Genomic DNA, 18,380 nt, shown 5'->3' on the forward strand with positions numbered 1-18,380 from the left:
CTGCCACGTTGCCTTGTGGCCCAATCTGACCACAAGAGGGGAACTGTGGCAAGTGACAGGGAGGCTGAGACCCACCCACCCACCCACCCCCGTGGGCATAGACCCCATAACATCTATTCCTGTTTGTTCCATAGCAGGAACAAATCTGTGCGGAAAGAATAAATACAAAGTAGGATCGTTAGCCAGGGGCCTGTCCCCTGCCTGGCTGTTGAACAGCCCGTCTCCATCACCACCGGTCCAAGGCAGAGAGGAGGAGGAGGAGGATGAAGCATGGTGCTCCCTCCAAATCGGAGGTCCCTTGATCCAGACGTGGCCCTCTTCGCCTGATGGTGAGTAGACCATCCTTCATTTCTTCCTCTCCTCTCCCTTGTGAGGAGGACGGTGCGAGCTCACCTGGTAGGCCGCCAAGTTCTCATTGCGTTTACTCCGATCGTAGCCGGGGACCCCTGTAGTGGCGGGATCAAGCCCGGATCCCAGATCTGGTTCTGCCAACGGAGGAAGAAATGTCAGCATGGCAGAAATGGCTAAATTCTAGGATTCACTTGTTTCTATCCAGGCATCTTTATGGCCTTGAGATATATGTGAAAATGTGCTGGCTTGCCCGTAGGAAGGACTAGGGTTTTGAGGTGCCCCTCTGGGGTCCTCTTTCCCCCTCCCCATTTTGGAAATGGCTTGACTCCAACATCCCCCATCTTTCAAGAGCAACATTCTTCCAATGCATAATTTGGGTGGGTTTTGAGCAACTGGAACCTCACAATTTGGCAAATAAATCTTCGCCAGAGCAGAGGGCAGGAGCACCGCAATCTGTTGGATCCCAACATAGATCAGCTTCAGCCAGCCTGGCCATTGGCCATATGTGATGGATGTTGTAATCCAAGGTCTGTCTTTGCATTTTGTATTTCTTTCTCATTTAGAGACCTGTAGCTTAGCTCAGTGTTTTTCAGATTTGCTTGCTTGGGCTGGTAGCTTATTAATTCTTCTTGAACAAAAAGATAAGGTATCAGTTATTCATTTAGCCTGAACACCCAATAGATGTTTCATTACCAGCAAAAGATAAACCAAGGCACAATCAGCAGGCTGAGGGATGGGGACCTTGTGAAGGTGAGTGATCCCATTGGAGGTAAATTGAACCTCCATATACAGGAGCAGCTCTGCTCAGAGGTGTTCCAGAGAGGGCTGCTATTGGAAGACGAGGAGCTGGTTCCAAGCCATTCCCATTCATCTCCCTATCATTTCCAGATGCTTCGCAGATGGACCCCTCCCTGCACGTGTCTCTCTCAGGGCGCTCTCCCGTACTCTCTAGGTGCACGAGAACTACAATTCCCAGAACTATCCAGGTGATTTGGCCATTGGGATTAACGAGAGCTGCAGTCTCAATGGAGCTGGACACGCCGGGGAGTGGGATCCCCGTCCTGAACAACTGATTGCTAATCCCATCCCTGCTGGATGGGTGCAAGCTTTATTTTTCCGTGCATGCAGGCTAGTCGGAGATGCCCCCGAGAATGTGCAAAGGATCCCCAGCCGAAGCTGGGATTCTACAGCTCCAGCCATCCAAATCTCATTTGCTTCGATATCACAGAACCCTTGATTTGCCTTTAGCTCAGGCTGGGAAGAGAGGAGGGTCTTCCGATTCCCCTCCAATCCTGCAGCCACCCACCCCCCTACTCCCACCAGCCGGGGAATCAAGGCAGGCCAAACCATGCTAAGGATTTTAAAAAAAAAAGTCATTTGTGTTCAGGAAGGTGTTGTACACAACAGGAAAAAGGTGGGCTGTTGCAGAGATGGCATGCAAAGTCTTGGAAGTAGAAGGCAAAAGCCCATGGCTGCCGGGTCCTGGCATCTGGCGAATGCACCATGCGGTGGAGGAACAGGAAGGGGGGGGGAGGCAGGCCTCGCATTGCGCATTACCTGGCCATATGATAGCTTCCAGCAAGGTGACTCTCCTAGCCAGGAGCTCCAGCTGGGCTTGCTGTTCTAGGAAGCTTGGCAAGCTAATGGCCTGGCGGGAGCGAGAAGAGCAGAGTGCAAATTGATTGAGCCACCCGCAGGGAACAGGAAGGGGAGGGGGCGGGGGGGAGTCAGGGTCCTTTGGAAAGATGGCGCTAGGGGTATGGGGGGGGGTGAGAGAGGGTCTCCCTTACGGGATAGAGAGAAAGGTACCCAGGGATTTCTCCCCTATATGGAACCTGCAGGTCGTGCCTGATAAGGAGAAGTTCTGAGTTTGGAGGGAATTGAGACTTCCAGAGACGAAGAACTGAAAAATGCAGGTTTGTGGTTTTTTTTAAATATATAGGCAGTCCTTGACTTACGACCCACACTTGGGATCAGGATTTCCACCACTAAATTCAAGGTGGCTAAATGTCTATGGAAATTCTCCATCATCCAAATTGTGGTTGTCCCAAAGGTGGTTTTTTTTTTAAAACCCCAAAAGGCAACTGGACGTTCTTTGGTTGTTGTTTTTTCTTTCGAAAACGTTTCCCTTCTCATCCAAGGAGCGTTCTAACTCTAATATATATAGATGTTATATATTTTTCCCATGAAAGAAAAAAAAAAGAGTGCAAATTCCTTTTTGAAAAAGGCAAGGGCTATCAGTATGGGTTTGGTCTGAGCGTGCGCACAACAGACAAGGCAGATAAGTGACTCACAACAGAGATGTGCACCACAGAGCCCCCCTCTAGGAACAGACGGAGACAAGGGAGAGAGGTTTTTCCCGGAAGACACATCCTGACACAACCCTGTTCCCACTTGACACGGGAGCCTAAGCTCCCCAATGAACAGAAATAACAGAGACAGGATCCCAATTCAGAAAGAGGCAGGAATCCAGCAAAAAGAAGAAGAAAAAAAGACTGATTTGCAAGCATTCAATAACAGCAGTAACATTATTCTCTCCCTGCCTTAAATGATAAGGCTGAAAGGAAGTACAGGTGGTCCTCAAGTTACAGCCACAGTGAAGCCCAAAATTTATGTTGCTCAGCAAGACCATTGTTGTGATTTTTGTTTTTGCCGCATTTTGCGAACACTCCTGCCATAGTCGTTAAGAGAATCTGGCCTCCCCCTGGACTCAGCTCATCACAAAGTCACAAAAGCTCGTCACAGAGGGCTGATTCCTGAGGTCTTGTCACTATCTGGATCCAGTTTCCCTAAGCTGCTGCTGCTGATACTGGCTGCATTAATGTACTTGTGGGAAATTACAGTCCAGCATCCATCACCAAGATTGTGCAAAAGAGATAAACATTTTTCCTTTCTTTGGCCACCAGGGGGAGCCCTCTGAATGCTCATAGGCCTGAAATCCAGTTTCTCTGGGAAGGAGGGAAAGAAGGAAGGAAAGAAAGAAGGAGCATGAGAAAGGGAAAAAGAAGGAAGGAAGGTAGGTAGATAAAGGGGAGCCTGAGAAAGGGAGAAGTTAAGAAGGAAGGAAGGGAGGGAGGGAGGGAGGGAGGGAGGGAGGGAGGGAGGGAGGGAAGGAAGGAAGGAAGGAAGGAAGGAAGGAAGGAAGGAAGGAAGGAAGGAAGGAAGGAAGGAAGGAAGGAGCCAGACCATCTGGATGGAGGGGATATGTCGCTTTTCATATGTACCCATCCAGCTCCCAGACTTCCAAACAGACAGATAGGTCGGTCCAAGCAGCTTCTCCCAACAGATGCATCCATCCAGGCCAGCCTTTTCTACCTTGGTGCCTTCCCGATCAACAGGGACAAAACCTGGGGTGCCAGAATCTGCAGCCCCATCCTATCCAGCGAGCTCAAGTCGGGGAAGGTGGGCTCCGAGACCCCGGGCCCTTCAGCCCAGAGAGCGGCTAACTTTGGGGTATCTGTCCTCCTTCCCTGTCTCTACTCACCATGCAGCCCAATCATGGCCTCCAAGATTAAAACCCTTTCTGCTAAAATCTTCAAAGCCTCTCGGAGCTGGTGTAACCCCTCCCCCTGCGGACGAAAGAGACAGACACAGCCGTGAAAGGAAGGCACGCACACGCGTGTGCAGGGGTGGGGCGGGGGGAGAGAAAGGAGAGGGAGGCCCGCCGTGCCTTTCCTAGACGCTCCCAACTTTCTCGCAGGCATCCGAACCACCAAACACTTGGGTTTATCCGCAGGAGGGCGTATGTGTGAATCCAGTTATTATTCAGGCAGGAAGGGAGTCAAGCCTTTTCATGGGCAACCAGGCATCTTTCATGCACAGAGTGTTTCTGGGGAGGAAGCTGCCAAGCAGGCAAAGAGAACCAGCTGGTGCAGGATTTGGCCTACAGGGAAGGAACTAAACGTGTGCAAGAAAACATGCTGTCTAGAGAAGGGGGGGGAAGGGGGGTGCTTTTGCATTACATCCTCAGAAACTTGCAACCCCGCCCCTGAAGAATTACAGGGTTAGAGGAGAACTTGCAGGCCATCCACATCAAGCCTTGGTCCAGGGTGCAGGAAGCTTGCCATGACCACGTCCCGTGGCCCAGCCACGACAGGCGGGTTAATTGGAGATTCATGCTTGGCGTTTTGGCCTCGAGAGCTCCGGAGGAGGCATCTAAAGCAGCTTTTCCTGGCCATCTTCTCCTGGTTAGGGAGGCTGAGCTGTGACTGACCTCAGATGAGCCTAAGGAGCCACCTTTACCTATCTCTTATTGCTGTTATTAAAAGTTGCTGTGTGGAAAGGAAGAGCAGGGAAGGGTTTAAAACAGGGGTTTTCAAATTTGGCCCTTTGATGACTTGTGGACTTCAACTCCCCGAATGTGGGACATTGCAAAGGGCTGTATAGGTGAGTTGGTGGCCTGGGCATTCGGGGGGGGGGGGAGGAAGGGAGGAAAAGAAGAAAGGAAGGGAGAGTTTCCTGTGCATGATTGCATTACTCAGAGGATCTCATCGCAACCCAGATAACAGCTTCTTATCACACAGAGGAAAGCCATTCTTCAGAGGCAAGGAGCAAACGGGAGACCATCAAGTATAAATGTCATCCCTGTTTCAGGGGGTCCGTCCAATCCCTCCCACTTTATAATAAAAGCGAGTATTTAATTAGCCTTAAAGAGGAGGATCCACCAAAGAGGATGCAAATGGAAGCTGTGACTGAATAATTGAAGCCTCCCCCCTTTTTAAAAGCACCACCACTCCCTTCTAGCACTGATGACGTTACCTAGTTGGGTAATGAAACGTCTGCAAGAAAACCACCCAGCTCAGAGAGCACCAAGGACCCCACAATCCTCCTCCTCCTTCTTCTCCTCCTCTTCCTCCTCCTCCTCTCCTCTGCCTTCTAGCACTGATGATGTCACCTAGTCTGGGTAATGAAACGTCTGCAAGAAAACCACCCAGCTCAGAGAGCACCAAGAACCAGCCCGGAGCTACAAATATTCTCTTCTATCAGTAATTATTTAGTGGTGGTTTTTTTTTTTTTTTCAAGTATGCAATCTCCCCAAATGCTGAACTTCTGACGTAAAGTTGTCTGAGGTTTGAACATTCTCAATGAAAAACTGAAAAACCCGGATGACCAATTTGGGGGGAGCTGATGACGTCCCAACCGTTCTGCCTTTTCATTTTCTGACTGAAGGTCTTTCGGATGGCTGCTACCCCCGCCCCCTTGTTCTTGGGCAGGTGGGACAGACTGTTTACAAAGATGGGGGGTCTTCTTGGCCCGAGACACCAAGAAATAAGAGCTACGGAGGAGAGAGAGGGAGGAAAGGGGGCTATCATCACCCAGAACTTACCCAGGACCCCTTCTCGCCTGGGTCACCCTTGGGTCCTGCTTCGCCCTGCAAGACACCAAAATACAGATGTTAGGTAACCAGGAAAGCTGGCTCTTTGCTGAAAAGGAGCTGGACTACAACTCCCATCAGGCCTGCATGTATAGGATGGGGAAAATGGGCACTGTAATCCAGCACAACCAAATTTGGGGAAGGGGAATTCAGCCATGGGAAAGACAAAGGAGAGATGGCTCATACTGGGGACAGCAAGAAGGTCCAATTCACTGTGGCCCGTCTCTGTTTCAGGGGCACCTGCTTGGATCCTCAACTTCCAGAGGAAGCCAAACTGGAAACTCACCTTTTCTCCTTTCTGCCCAAGGGTACCAGCGGCCCCATCACCACCTGGTGATCCTGGAATTCCCTGGAAGAAGCCATCACACTGTGTCAGACGAGGTCGGGTGCTTCCCGAGCATATTTTCCTCCCGGGAATTCCTGACCGTTTCCTTCTCCTGCCCTGGTTCCTCTAAGTGATGCCCCTCAGTGGCCACATCCCAACTTGCCCTCCATTTCTGTCTAACATCTCAACAGATATCTTCACATAAACTACTACAGACACAAGACATTCTTCACAACTGGTGATGGAACTCAGGAGTTTGCAGGCTAGGCTTCCCGGGAGTTGTAGACCTTCACCTCCCAACATTGGGAATTCTTGAATCTCAGGATAACAGAATAAGAAAATGATAAAGTTGGAAGGGCCCTTGGAGGTCTTCCAGTCCAACCCCCTGCTCAAGTAGGAGACCCTGTACAGTTCTGGGCAAAGGGCTGTCCAGTTTCTTCTTGAAAACCTCCAGTGATGGAGCACCCACAGCTTCTGGAGGTGAGGCGTTCTACTGGTTACTTGTTTTCCTAAGGAAATTTCTCCTTCATCCTACGTAGGTTGGCTCTCTCCTTGATAACATCCCAATATTAGGAATTCCAGGGAGCCAGGAAACAATCTCTTCCCCCCCCCCCCATGAAAACATACATCTTAAATAAACCACAACAGCAACAGAGGTGGAATTCCCCCCTTCTTCCCAAAGAGAATTCCATCCGCCTTCCCCAATTCTCTTCCTGGGGAGATGGATGGTCTACTTACATCAAGCCCTGGAGAACCTGGTTTTCCAGCGGGTCCTGGGGGACCTAGAGAGAAGAAGATGGCACATCCTGGTCAACCTGCTGAATGGCTAGTGTAAGAAAAAGGGGGCTGGAGACTTCTGGGAATTGGGATAGGCAGATATGGATGTTTGATGGTGTCAACGCTATCATCACAGGATGGATGCTGTTCCAGGTAAAGCTACTGTTAGCAACTGACTGATGGAGATTTTGTCCTTGTTAGGATGAAAACAAGCTCAGAGAACTCCAAAACGTTGTGAATTCTATTCAAAGGCAACAGGCAGAGTGAGGTTGGTTGGGATGTAGCTATTCTTACCAATTGGGCCCGGAAGTCCTGGAGGTCCAATTGGACCAGTTATAGCAGTTTCAGTGAAGGAGTTGGAGAGGAGCAGATCCCCTAAAACAGAAGAGAAAAGAAAGATGATGAAGAAAATTTCATGAAGAACACCCAGGTATCTCCATCCACTGCGGTGTCTCTCCTGAGATGTATGGAGGAGGAGGAGGAGGAGGAGGAGGAGGAGGAGGAGGAGGAGGAGGAGGAGGAGGAGGAGGAGGATTCCCCAGCCAGCCTTGCTTGGACTTACTTTGATCTGGGATGGGTGAAATTTGGGGACCGACTGGGGCTGGTGGTCCCGGTGGTCCAGGAGGTCCAGGGAGACCCTTCTCACCAGGAAAGCCCCTTGCTCCATCTCGTCCTGGTGGGCCAGGTGGACCTGGAGGACCTGGAAGAAATAAATGTAGACAATGGAGAAGGATGAACCAAGCAAGTAACAACTGAAAACGCAGTGGTCAGAATGCAGGCAGCTCCCAGAGCGGGTTTTAATCCATGTTCTTTGGCATCTGAACCGGGATTCCCTGGACAAAATCGGACGTGCACCTCGTGACAAATTTACCCTGTGGTCCAACGGGGCCCTTGACCCCAGGAACGCCCGAAGGGCCCCGAATCCCAGCATCACCCTTGGGCCCTACGGGGCCTGCTGGTCCTTCGGAAGCCAATCTTCCTGAAACACAGAAAAAAGTTGTTCATGATTGTTAAATGGGGGGGAGGTTTAAATCAAACCCCAAATACCTGCAGAGACTTACAACGGTTCATTTAGTGACACCAGCAAAATCCATGGGGAGGCCGGAATTCACTTCCCCACCCTGTTCCTAATTTAAACCCCGCAGTGGTTCGCTTAACTACTGTGGCTAGAAAAGTCATAAAATGGGGTGTAGCTCACTCAGCGAATATCTCACTCAGTGACAGAAATTTTGGGCTCCGTGGTGGTCATAAATGGAGGACTTGCGGTGGTTCTCAACTTAACAACCACAATCGGGATCGGAATTCCTTTTGCTAAGCAAGGCAGTAGTGGGTGGTACCCAATTTTGTGACCTTTTTTTTTTTTTTTTTTTTTTGGGCCAGGGTGGTTAAACAAAATCAGCGCAATCGTTAAATGAATCGTATGGTCCTTAAGTGAATCTGGCTTCCCATCGACTCTGCTTGTTCAAAGCAAATATCGAACCCCTATCATGTAATTTATAGCAGATTTAAAGCTGCTGAAGCTGAAGCATCCTGCCTGGGCCCCACACCAGCTCCCCATAGCCTCTTTGCTACTAACTGCCAGTTGGGGAGGGGGCTGCATTGCAAAACAATTAGGAGGAGACAGAGAGGAGGGGGTTGCCAATTCGGTTCAGGCAGCCAGAAGACCCCCCCTCCCAGTCAGTCCCCTTCTGGCTGCCCAGGATCGCCTTTCTGGTTGTGGCGAGATGAAGGGCGGGGCGGGGGGGGGTGTTCCAGCACACATTTGCCATCCTGAGCGAGGGGAAACAGAGCCCCACACACACTTAACCCCTGCTCATCACACACACACACACCCTTCCCGGCCCTCCCTTTGTGCAAAATGGAGCCAGCCCAGCAATCAACCTTTCTCAATGCTTACATACCAAACCAGAAGCATATGTTGTGTTGCAATAAAGGGGGGGGAGTTGTAGGGGGGGGGTCAGATAAATCTTTCCAGCTGCAGAAACTGAAACCAGCCCCGGAGCTGAGAGGCAGCCAGTCCCAGATGCCCTGGGATGCAGCCGTTTTCCGCCCCAGCCCCCTCGTCTCATACTCCCCAACTCTGATACCACACTGGATCTGGGGAGAGAGCCAGGGGGGGCTGGGGCTGAGTCTCTGAAGCTGATTAATGTGTGTGTGTGTGTGTGTGTGTGTGTGTGTGTGTGTGTACACATAAACAGACACTATGAGCTTCTGCACCGGAGACAAATTCCTTCTGTGTCCAATCACACTTGATCAATAAAGAATTCTATTCTATTCTATTCTATTCTATTCTATTCTATTCTATTCTATTCTATTCTACTCTACTCTACTCTACTCTACTCTATTCTAATTATTTCCACATTTTTTATTCTGTTCTATCCGCACACCACACAATGCATCAGGTTGGGTGTAGATCTCAGAGACACCTTTGCACGAGAGACACCCAGAACAACAACAACAACAACAAACCAGGTGGGGCTTTGCTCCCACTGCCATGGCTGCCATCTTGACTTTTCTGCCCACCCTGCACAAACCCCTTGCAGGAAGCCTCCCTTCTCGCTCACTGACCTGTCCCGCGTTCTTCTCCGGGTTTTCCTGGCGTGCCCTGAGGGTCCCACAGATTTAAAGGGTTGGGGGCCGTATTGCCTGTGGAGCATTGTCGAGATATGGCCGAGGGTCCGGATCCAGCTGCTGTGAAGGTAGCTACCTGGGGGGGGGGCCAAAATGGGACAAATTCGTCAGACTTCAGGCTTTAACACAGGCACCAAAATACAGCTGGTACGCAAATAGCTGCAGTCCTTGACTTATGACAGCTAAGCCCACAGTTTCCATTGCTAAGTGAGACAGTTAGCTCAGAAGCAGTTCCCAAGAAAAAACGCTTGTTATATTCTTTTCCCAAATTAAAATAGTTAACCTTTCCATCTCTGATAAGGGGGCAATTTGCTTTCCCCCCCTTCTTTATTTCGGGGGATTTTTCTGCCCGTTTTAATATTTTTCTTTTCTTTTTTTAAATTGTTTCTTTTTTGTATTAGCTTCTTGTATCCTTTTAATGTAGTTCTGAATACACATTATTGAAAAAAGAAAGAGAAGAAAGGAAATAACCTTGGCTTCCAGGAGGTTTACTTTTTCCAAAAGCTCGGAGAATTTGCTGCAGTTGAAACAACCTGTGGAGGTTAAAAAAAAAAAAAAAGGAGTTTTAACATTTTTCTGGACAAGACAGAAATTGGAAATTGAAAAGATAAAATCCTCTCACCGGAATACGTTGCAGGTCGAATGGGCACTCTGCTCAGAGCCGGGATCCCGTGTGTGGCACCTGGAACATCCTGGTAACTGACGGTTTCTGAAAAAGCAAAAGAAAAAGGATATAACAGAATAACAGAGTATAGAAGGGACCTTTGAGGTCTTCTAGTCCAACCCACTGGGAGGGAGGGAAAGAAGGAAGGAAAGAAGGAAGGAAGGAAGGAAGGAAGGAAGGAAGGAAGGAAGGAAGGAAGGAAGGAAGGAAGGAATAGCAATAGCACTTAGACTTATATACCACTTTACTCTGCTTCTCTGAGTGATTTACCATGTCAACCTATTGCCCCCAACACACACACACACACACATACACACACTCTTTTTTGTCACAGAGGCGCTCAGAAAGTTGTCACCGCCTCATCCTTCTGGCTCTGCCTCTCTTTCTTCTTCTTTCAGCTTTCTTTTTTTCTGCAAGTCTCGGGTTCAGTTCAGGTCACCAGCTGGGACCCAGCGAAGAAAGGATTGTTGATGTGCCCGAGCTGTTCCCTCAAAGCCCACCCTGCCCTGACCTCCATCCCTTTCCCTCGGCCAGACAAGACCCAGCATAAATATTTGCTCTGAAAAGAGGGGAGAGGGGGAAAACAAAGGGAGGGCTTCTTCACGTCTCATGCAGCTGGAATTCAATGGACCAGGGAGATGTTCCAAGGGACCCTGGGCAGTGAAGCAAAGGGGAGGCTCAGTCCTCCTATCACATTATATTTTTTGCAGGTTTGTTTTTTTAAAAAAAAAACATCTTTCTGAAATGATACAGGGTGTCCTGCTTGAGCAGAGGGCTGGACTAGAAGACCTCTAAGATCCCTTCCAACTCTGTTATTCTGTTTGTTCTCCCTGCCCCGTTGGCCATCCTGTGAGATCAGCCTTTTAGTGACGCAAGTACAGGAGGGCTCAGGAAATGCTCTGTTGTCCCTGTTTATTAACCTCCCTTGCTGGAGCAGCAACATTCCCAACGTCTGTGCCAGCCGTCCTATTTCCTTTCCAGATTCTTCTGCTTCCTGAGATCACCTGAGCTCCTCTCCCATCGAGAGAGACATCTGTATTAAAGGGGGCCTTTTAAGAGGAGAATGAGGCCACTTGGGGGTTTAATCTGTGTCCTCAAGGTCAGCTCCAAGTGGACTCAACGAAGGCAAATGACCAGCTGACTGCAAGGAGTATAAATCCTTTCATTTCCCCACCATCCAGTCAGAGCTGAAGAAGCTTCTGGGATGAGAAACGAAACGTCTTCAAAGAAAAACTAGGAAGTCCAGTTGCCTCTTGAAAAAATGTCTTTGGGACAACCAGGACCTGTAGGACGGAGAACCTCCGTAGACATTAAGCTTTGTCATTCTCTCTCACAAACACACACACAGTACCTGCTTCGCAGTTGATTCCCGTATGCCCAGAGCAACATTTCCACTCCAGGGCTGTGACCGTCTTATACGCCTGTCTGTACGTCGGTCGGATCACCGTCCTGTAGCTAGAGGGCAAAAGAAGAACAAGCAACTTCAAGTGACAGGGACAACCTTGGGCAATTGTGCCTGGAGGGAGAATTCAAAAGGGAGACCAAGGAACCAAGCATTTAGAGCAGGGGGTCTCCAAACCAAGCCGGGGGAAGGCCAGCTGGGGAAGTAAATGCAGATAGTCCCCATTTACTCACTGCAACCGTGACTGACAACTTGATTATTAAGAGAAACTGTGACGGTGCTTATGAGGTGACTTCAGCCCTTCTTCGCTTTCAGACCTGGGAGGGCTGGAGATGCAAAGTTATTTTTTTCATCACCGTTTTAACCGTGGTTCCTCTATGAGGCCAGTAGAAGCCTGGGTTTTTTTGGATTGGAATGGTGAAGAGATACGGTGGGTTTGGGAGACCTTAATGTTCCTCTTTCACCTGAGTCCTCACCTGCCCCCTGAACAGCTCATAGGCCAGCGACAATTCTGGAAAACTCTCTGGAGATAGGTGCCATTTTGGATGTGACAGGAAACCGTCTTGATGACCGTGTAGGGACACCAGTTTCTGAAAGAGACCACAATGCAGGAGGTCACCAAGGGCAGCCACTCCCAAGGGTTTACTTAGTGTAGGTCGTGACAGCATCAACCAAACCCTCTGAAGATCACCACAAGCTCTGTGGGTCGGCAATGTGGTGCGTTGGGCACCAAGCCCATGTTTCCATTCCTGAGGTGGAAGTCTGCAAGACTTCAAAAAAACTAAACAGAATTCTGATTGAAAGGAAGGCCTCGCCATCGTGGGAGGCCACCCAATCTCCAAAACTGGAGCGCCAGCCTGAAATCTTGCAAAATTCAGAGTCGGTTAGCAAACTCTTATTTGATTTCAGATGGGACGACAACATCCAATAAGATCAGAGGATCTTGCAGAAAAATATACATTTATTTGTGGGCGCCACATCTGGGCCACATGTTGGAAATCAATGAATTAGGACAGGCATAATTCAAAAGTAGAGGTCAACCGTCCTCGTCACTTAATGATCGTTGGATGCAGAATCAGGTCCATATGTGAAGGTCGGATTGAACTGATTTATTGGTATTCATGTCTATGTGCAGGAATCTATTCCGCTCCTGTTTTGCACCTGCTTGGAGTTAGATAAGGGCCAGCAAAATTCAAAGGAGATGGGTTTTGGTTTGCTTGTGGCTACGTAGGGATTCTAGGCTGATTCCTCTTTTCACTCTACCCTTAGCTTCTGCCACTTCTTCTATATCATTTTTGCCCGTGTTAGAAACAGATGCACCACCTGGAGCTTTGAAATGCCATCTCTCTCCTCAAAGTCCCCATAATCCTTCTGAAAACTGCCCCCCAAAGTGTGATTTTAATGCAACAGAAAGGACCAAGAATTAAAGCACAGGGAATTACCAGCCCCGTTTAACTCATTTTGGTTTAATTAACTCAAATGGAATGTGTCTCTGAGCCTGATCTGTGTCATTTTTATATCTCCGGCCATCCCCAGTGTGCTGACCTGTAACTTCTCACCCCTGATAGAGATGTGCCAGTGATTAACAGCTGTGTGGGAAAGAGGATGCTGGTTAGATAAGCTTTGGTTTGTTTACTGAACATATTTATGCTCTGGTCTTGAGCCAACTTGCCCTAGAGCTTGTAAATTAAAACATGGAAGGCTGTAAAAACCAGGCTATGGCTAATTCAGCTAGGATTTCCTAAATTGACCCGATTCCATTTATTAAACAATGCTGCCTTACTCAACCAATCAGAATTAAACAAACCAGGCATTGCTGCAATGTGGAAACCCACTCAACTTGTCCAGGCATCTCCAAGGCCAGCAGACAGAGACCAACTGTTTGGCTCACGGGGTTAAAAATCTAAGTTTCATTTAGCATTCTTTTCATGGACATTTTTCATTTTCAAACCCAACTTTCCAGGTTCCTGTACCTGGTCCAATTCGGCCCTGGCTTTTGTCGATTCCTTCGCTTTCCAAGAAAGAAAATCCAAGGCAGGACCTTGGTTTCTGCCTGGGAAAGACAGACCATCCAGACCTAGGATTGCATGGCTGTTGCTTAACCCAAACAAAGCGGTTTTTTTCCCAATGCAGCCGCAGCCGCTCGCCCTAACTGGCCGAGGAAGACTACTCGTGAGCTGCTGAAGGCGTTCATTGTTGGCGTGCAACTGCATGGGCTCTTCGCCATTCGGGCAATGAGGAGACGTGCAGGGGGTGCCCGCCATGCAGAGGATGGGAGAGCAGGAACTTGGAAAGGGTGCAAAAGATCCCAGCTGCAGGACTGCTCTGAAGAAGCAAAGGAAGGGAAATTCCCTCCGCCCTTCACTGCCAAGTTCTCATCTGGAGAGTTTGTAATTTTCCACGCCAGAGTCATCAATCACTGAATGGGAGGCTGGAGGAAGGAAACCCCCCCCTTCCATTCTACGTAGGGGGTGTGCATGACCCTGTGCTGCCCCTCTCTCCACCTCCCCAGCCCTTCCAACGTGCACAAGTCGGCAGTCCTTGTCCTGCAACATTGGTTCAGCAGCTCTTTTAGATTTTAGAGTCCACATTTTGTATTTCTTGTATTGTTGTCGAAATTGTGATGGGATCGTGCCCCAGAGGGTAAGGATAATATGCTTAGCCCCCCCCCAATTCGAAGTTACAACGCTTTGACACGGTTGGCCATCTCTCTCCAAAGGGTTCCTGTTTGAGGGGTCCTTGGTGCCCCCTGAGCTTGATGGGTTCCTGCAGACGTCTCATGACCAAACTAGATAATGTCCTCAGAGCATTGATTACCTAGTCTGCAATCCTCCTTCTCCTTTTCCTTTTCCTTTTCCTCTTCCTCCTCCTCCTCCTCCTCTACCTCCTCCTCTCCCTTCTAGCACTGATGACCATGTTACCTAGTTTGGGTCATGAAGCGTCTGCAAGAAAGCAAGCAAGCTCGGAGAGCACCAAGGACCCTCATGTCAACCCTGAGCTATAAAGACTCTCCTTTATTAGGGTTCCTATTTAATCAAGGAAACTCCCAGCAAGTCAGGAGAAGAGCACATCCTGTTAATCATTCCCTTATTTGGAGTTCATCTTCTTTTGGGAGCCATTGATTCAGACCTGGTGTGTGTGTGTGTGTGTGTGTGTGTGTGTGTGTGTGTGTGTGTGTGTGTGTAAGCATTCAGCCAGGTCAAAAAGGGGCTGCCGAATCCCGTTAACTTTAGGCATTAAGCTCCTGCAGGGCTGACAGACGTCCTCCAATAAGCCTTCGGAGGAACACGCCGCTCGTTCAATGGCCTGGCACCGAAACGGATGCTGAGAAGGTGCCAGAAGAATTTCGCCCATCCTCTTGCCAGGGAGCAAACTTTGCACTTCCAGGAATGATGATTGTTGGCAGGAAGCAAAGAACAAGGAGGGGAATCCCTGGCTGAGAACCCCAAGCAGTCCTTAACATCCCCCATGTCCCCGGAGTCATCCCCAGCCACACCGTTGAACTATAGTGGTTGAAAATAAATGGAATTAAGAGGGGGGGGGAGGCTCCCACTTTGAAGTAGAGATGAATGATATAAAAAGTTGTCTTCATCCTAGAGAGACTTGGAACCGTTTTAAAAGCACCTTTTCAGCAAAACACAAGAGTCCGCCTATGGATATTATTCCCACAAGATGTGATTCCCACAAGATGTGAATAAAAAACGCTTTGGGCATCACCACAGGACTCAAGTCAGCACCAGGCGCCTCTTCCCGGCGAGACGATTTCAATTCTCTTACGCAGTTTAATTACAGTAGATCTATCGTTAATGAAAACAAAAAGCAGTGAAACAGCCTGGGAATCCTCACCAAATGGGATCATAGGGGTGCCAACTCTAAACAGGCAACGCTCAGGAGCCTCTGGATTCCCTCCTGCCTTCACACAATAAGCTAAGAAAATTTGCTGTTGGTTATCAAATGAATAAACCGTGTACTGTAATAGCTTAACTTCACCTGGGAAGGCTCTACTCTTCCCAAGCTGTTGGGAATCTCCCCATGGTGGCTTGCAGCGTCCTGCCAGCCTGCAGCCCCCTCTGCCAGTCCTGGAGGAACAGGCCGCCTGGCACTCCCTGCTAAGCCCCCCATATCACAAAAGGCTCTTTATGTGTCGCCTTTCCCTGTAATTCCGCCTCTTCTGAAGGCCTGTGTGTGGGTGGCCGGCCGGCTGGCCGATCCCCTGGCCAGAGGACCTGGCTGGGAACAGGAGGTTAAAAGGTCTCTGCTGTGGAAGTAGCCACAATTGCTGCTGGGATGCTGGGCTCAGCATCTGGGAAGAGGGAGGCCTGCCCACAGCTGGATGGACCAGTGCCAGCAGCTGGGAGAAGTGCAAAGCAGAATTCCCTGCTCCCTCATCTGCCCTCCCTCCCCCGCACTGCAAGACCACCGTGAGGGTGGGAGGCACCAGGAACTCACCCACCCACTCAACAGGCAATTTGGGTGCCACACTTGGAGCTGATGACCCAAGCTTGCCCACAGAAGTTGGGGGTATCTGGTTTCCGCCTGGCCCCTGTGGTCAAGGTTGCTGATCGTCCAGAGGGAGCCTGGAAGTCCAGCCTGGCGTCTCCATGACTCCTCAGCCTTGGGTCTATAATTAAACGCACCCTCCTTCCTTCCTTCCTTCCTTTGGAGGAAGCACAGCAACTTCCCTTCTCTCCCTGTCATTATCCAGATTCTGATTCTTTCTCCATTTTCAAGGGAGCCTTGAGGGGGAAGGATCCCGAGCCCGGATACCAAGGCCGTGTCTGGCCTGCTGTCGCAACTCATGTTGTCAGCAGTGCCCTTGGACGGAGCCTGCTTTACTCTGATGGAGCAATAAAGAAAAAAAATGCAGAATTCCACCAGCCAAGCAGCTTCTTGATGGAGCAGAAGGCAGTGGTTGGCTGGTTTGGGAAAGTCAAGGGGGCTGCCGTGGAGCCAGGCTTCCGACCCCCACCCAAAGTCAGAACTAGCAAACACCCAGGCCATACAAAGCATCCTGAGCCCATGGAACTCACTGCCACTAGATCTCGCTTTAAAAATACGGCTGCAGATTCCTTGAGTTCCACAACTGGATTCAGGCAGCCTGACATGCCATAATGACAGTTTCTTGACCTGTTTTGGTTGTAATGTAGACTTTCCAGCCCACACAGCCACCCCCACAAAAGGCTGGTGGCTTCTTCCATAAACTGAGATGCAAGATCCCGGGCAATCCGAGCTCCGGTTCCCCTAAACAGGGCTGCGTTCCCACACACGCACACACACAAAACACTCGTCCACGGTTAACTGAATCCCGATCTACAACATCCGTTTCTTTTTTGCGCCGCTCAGGCTGCATTCCCGCAACACGCTGTCCCGGCACGCAGTCGGCTCGCTTGAAGTCCAACGGGTCGTGCGAACGGGCTCTGGAAAGGCAGCCTCGCTCCCCCGGTTCCGCCAGGAAGCCAGCGGCAAAGAAATCAGGGCAGCGGCCCTGGCCGTCCCCCAACACAGGTACGGTGTTCCCCCTTCAGGAGCACCTACCTGTGGTTCCTGCACCGCCCGGCGGGCTTCCTCGCTTCCAGGGCCGTCAGGTCAGGGGGAGGGGGGGGACAAAAGCTGGTCCCTTACCTGCGGGAGGCGAATTGCAGCCCCGCGCGGGTCCAGGTGCCGCTGCCCGGCCGCGGGAGCAGGAGCAGCAGGCAGCAGAGCCGCGGCCAAAGAGGAGCGCGCAGATCCGGGCAGGGGGAGCCTCGGCCGGCCGCCTCCATGCCTGCCCGTCGCCGCTGCCGCCCGCGGGCTTCGCGCGATCCCCCCGCGGCTGGTCCAAGAACGCGGCTTCCGGGACGAGAAGCAGAGGCGCCCCCTGGGGAGGGGGAAGGAAGAGGAAGGAGGAGGAGGAGGAGAACGAGGAAGAAGAGGGGATCCACTCGCCGTGTCCCGAGCTACTCGGGCTGAATCCAGGTTTCACCCGCAGGAGGGACGCGTGCTGACGAGCGCGGAACCCGGAGGCGGCGGCGGCGGCGCGCAAGCCCCCACGTTAGAGCAACAGGAGGAAAGGGGAGGGGCGGACGCCAGCCCCTCCCACCCAGCCACCCGCGTTGCCCCATCTTCTGTCTCAGTTAAAGAGAGACCTTTAGGGCTGAGTTATACCCGTCGTAGCAGTTAAAGGGTTCTGCTGGCTTTCCAAATGAAGACTTTAATGAAAAAGATCAAGCCCCCCCTGCCAGCTGCCCCCCCAGCTATTGCTCTGCAAGCCAGTCCAGCAAGCCCCTGCCCAGAAGCCCCTCACCCCTGGACCCCCCTGTAGCAGTCCAAAGCCTTGGCCGATAGACTGTCCAAGCAGCCACTCGGCCAGCCTGCTCCCCGTCTGGTAGGTCAGAACCAGCCCAGTGTGTGGGACAGCACCAGCCCCCCAGGGCAACCGTGAGTGGGCCAGGGCCCAGAGCAGCAGCTTCTTGCTTGAGGGATATATGTGGTCTTTCCTACATGTTATATTGAACACGACAGTTATGTGTCTTATATGCTGCTGGAGAGTTGGTCTCATGTAGTGTAACCAGGTTTATGTTCTACAATGTGGTCTCGGGAGGTTATTGGTGGTTCTTTGGACTTACGATCCCGTAAGCAGGTCCCCTAATTATGGTGGCGGGAAGGGAGAGCTTTTTTTTAAAGGGGGGGGCAGATCATGAAGGATATAAGGATACGGAAGGCTTTTGCAGAGCTGAAGGAAAGGAACAGTACTAGGAACTAATTTAGAAGGGGTCTCTGGATTCAACATCAAACTGAGATGCTATTGGACACTGATAATCCAGTCGGGTGAGAACAACAACAGGGGAAAATCTTGCAATTTTGCATGGGAACTTTA

At 50.4% G+C, this 18,380-nt stretch overlaps 1 protein-coding gene across 3 annotated transcripts; it reads right to left on the reverse strand.

Annotated features, from left to right (window-relative positions):
• Positions 1-94: 94 nt before the first annotated feature.
• Positions 95-17,571, reverse strand: EMID1 (EMI domain containing 1). 3 transcript variants are annotated; one of them, XM_039332713.1, is made up of 14 exons: positions 17,147-17,571; positions 12,001-12,114; positions 11,474-11,577; positions 10,081-10,167; positions 9,930-9,991; positions 9,396-9,534; positions 7,699-7,806; positions 7,390-7,527; positions 7,122-7,202; positions 6,789-6,832; positions 6,012-6,074; positions 5,678-5,722; positions 1,909-1,999; positions 95-485 (listed from the first exon to the last, which is right to left on the reverse strand). In XM_039332713.1, the coding sequence occupies exons 1-14, from the start codon at positions 17,284-17,286 to the stop codon at positions 346-348; spliced, it is 1,356 nt and encodes a 451-aa protein (XP_039188647.1). In that variant the 5' UTR covers positions 17,287-17,571; the 3' UTR covers positions 95-345. The 3 variants fall into 3 exon arrangements, with proteins under 3 accessions (XP_039188647.1, XP_039188648.1, XP_039188649.1); XM_039332714.1 differs by lacking the exon at positions 1,909-1,999 and adding an exon at positions 3,836-3,920 and having other exon boundaries at positions 17,147-17,570; XM_039332715.1 differs by lacking the exon at positions 1,909-1,999 and having other exon boundaries at positions 17,147-17,570.
• Between the last annotated feature and the right edge of the window lie 809 nt (positions 17,572-18,380).

The sequence above is a fragment of the Crotalus tigris genome, unplaced genomic scaffold (assembly GCF_016545835.1).
Source record: "Crotalus tigris isolate CLP2741 ecotype Arizona unplaced genomic scaffold, ASM1654583v1 scf7180000024461.5605484, whole genome shotgun sequence".
In the NCBI taxonomy this organism is placed as follows: Eukaryota; Metazoa; Chordata; class Lepidosauria; order Squamata; family Viperidae; genus Crotalus; species Crotalus tigris.

Coding starts and splice junctions, on each gene's coding strand:
- EMID1 (XM_039332713.1), bottom strand. CDS start 17,286: ATGGAGGCGGCCGGCCGAGGCTCCCCCTGCCCGGATCTGCGCGCTCCT. Junction 9,535..9,929: donor TAAACCTCCTGGAAGCCAAG/GTTATTTCCTTT, acceptor CCCCCCCCCCAG/GTAGCTACCTTCACAGCAGC. Junction 6,833..7,121: donor AGGACTTCCGGGCCCAATTG/GTAAGAATAGCT, acceptor TCTTCTCTCTAG/GTCCCCCAGGACCCGCTGGA.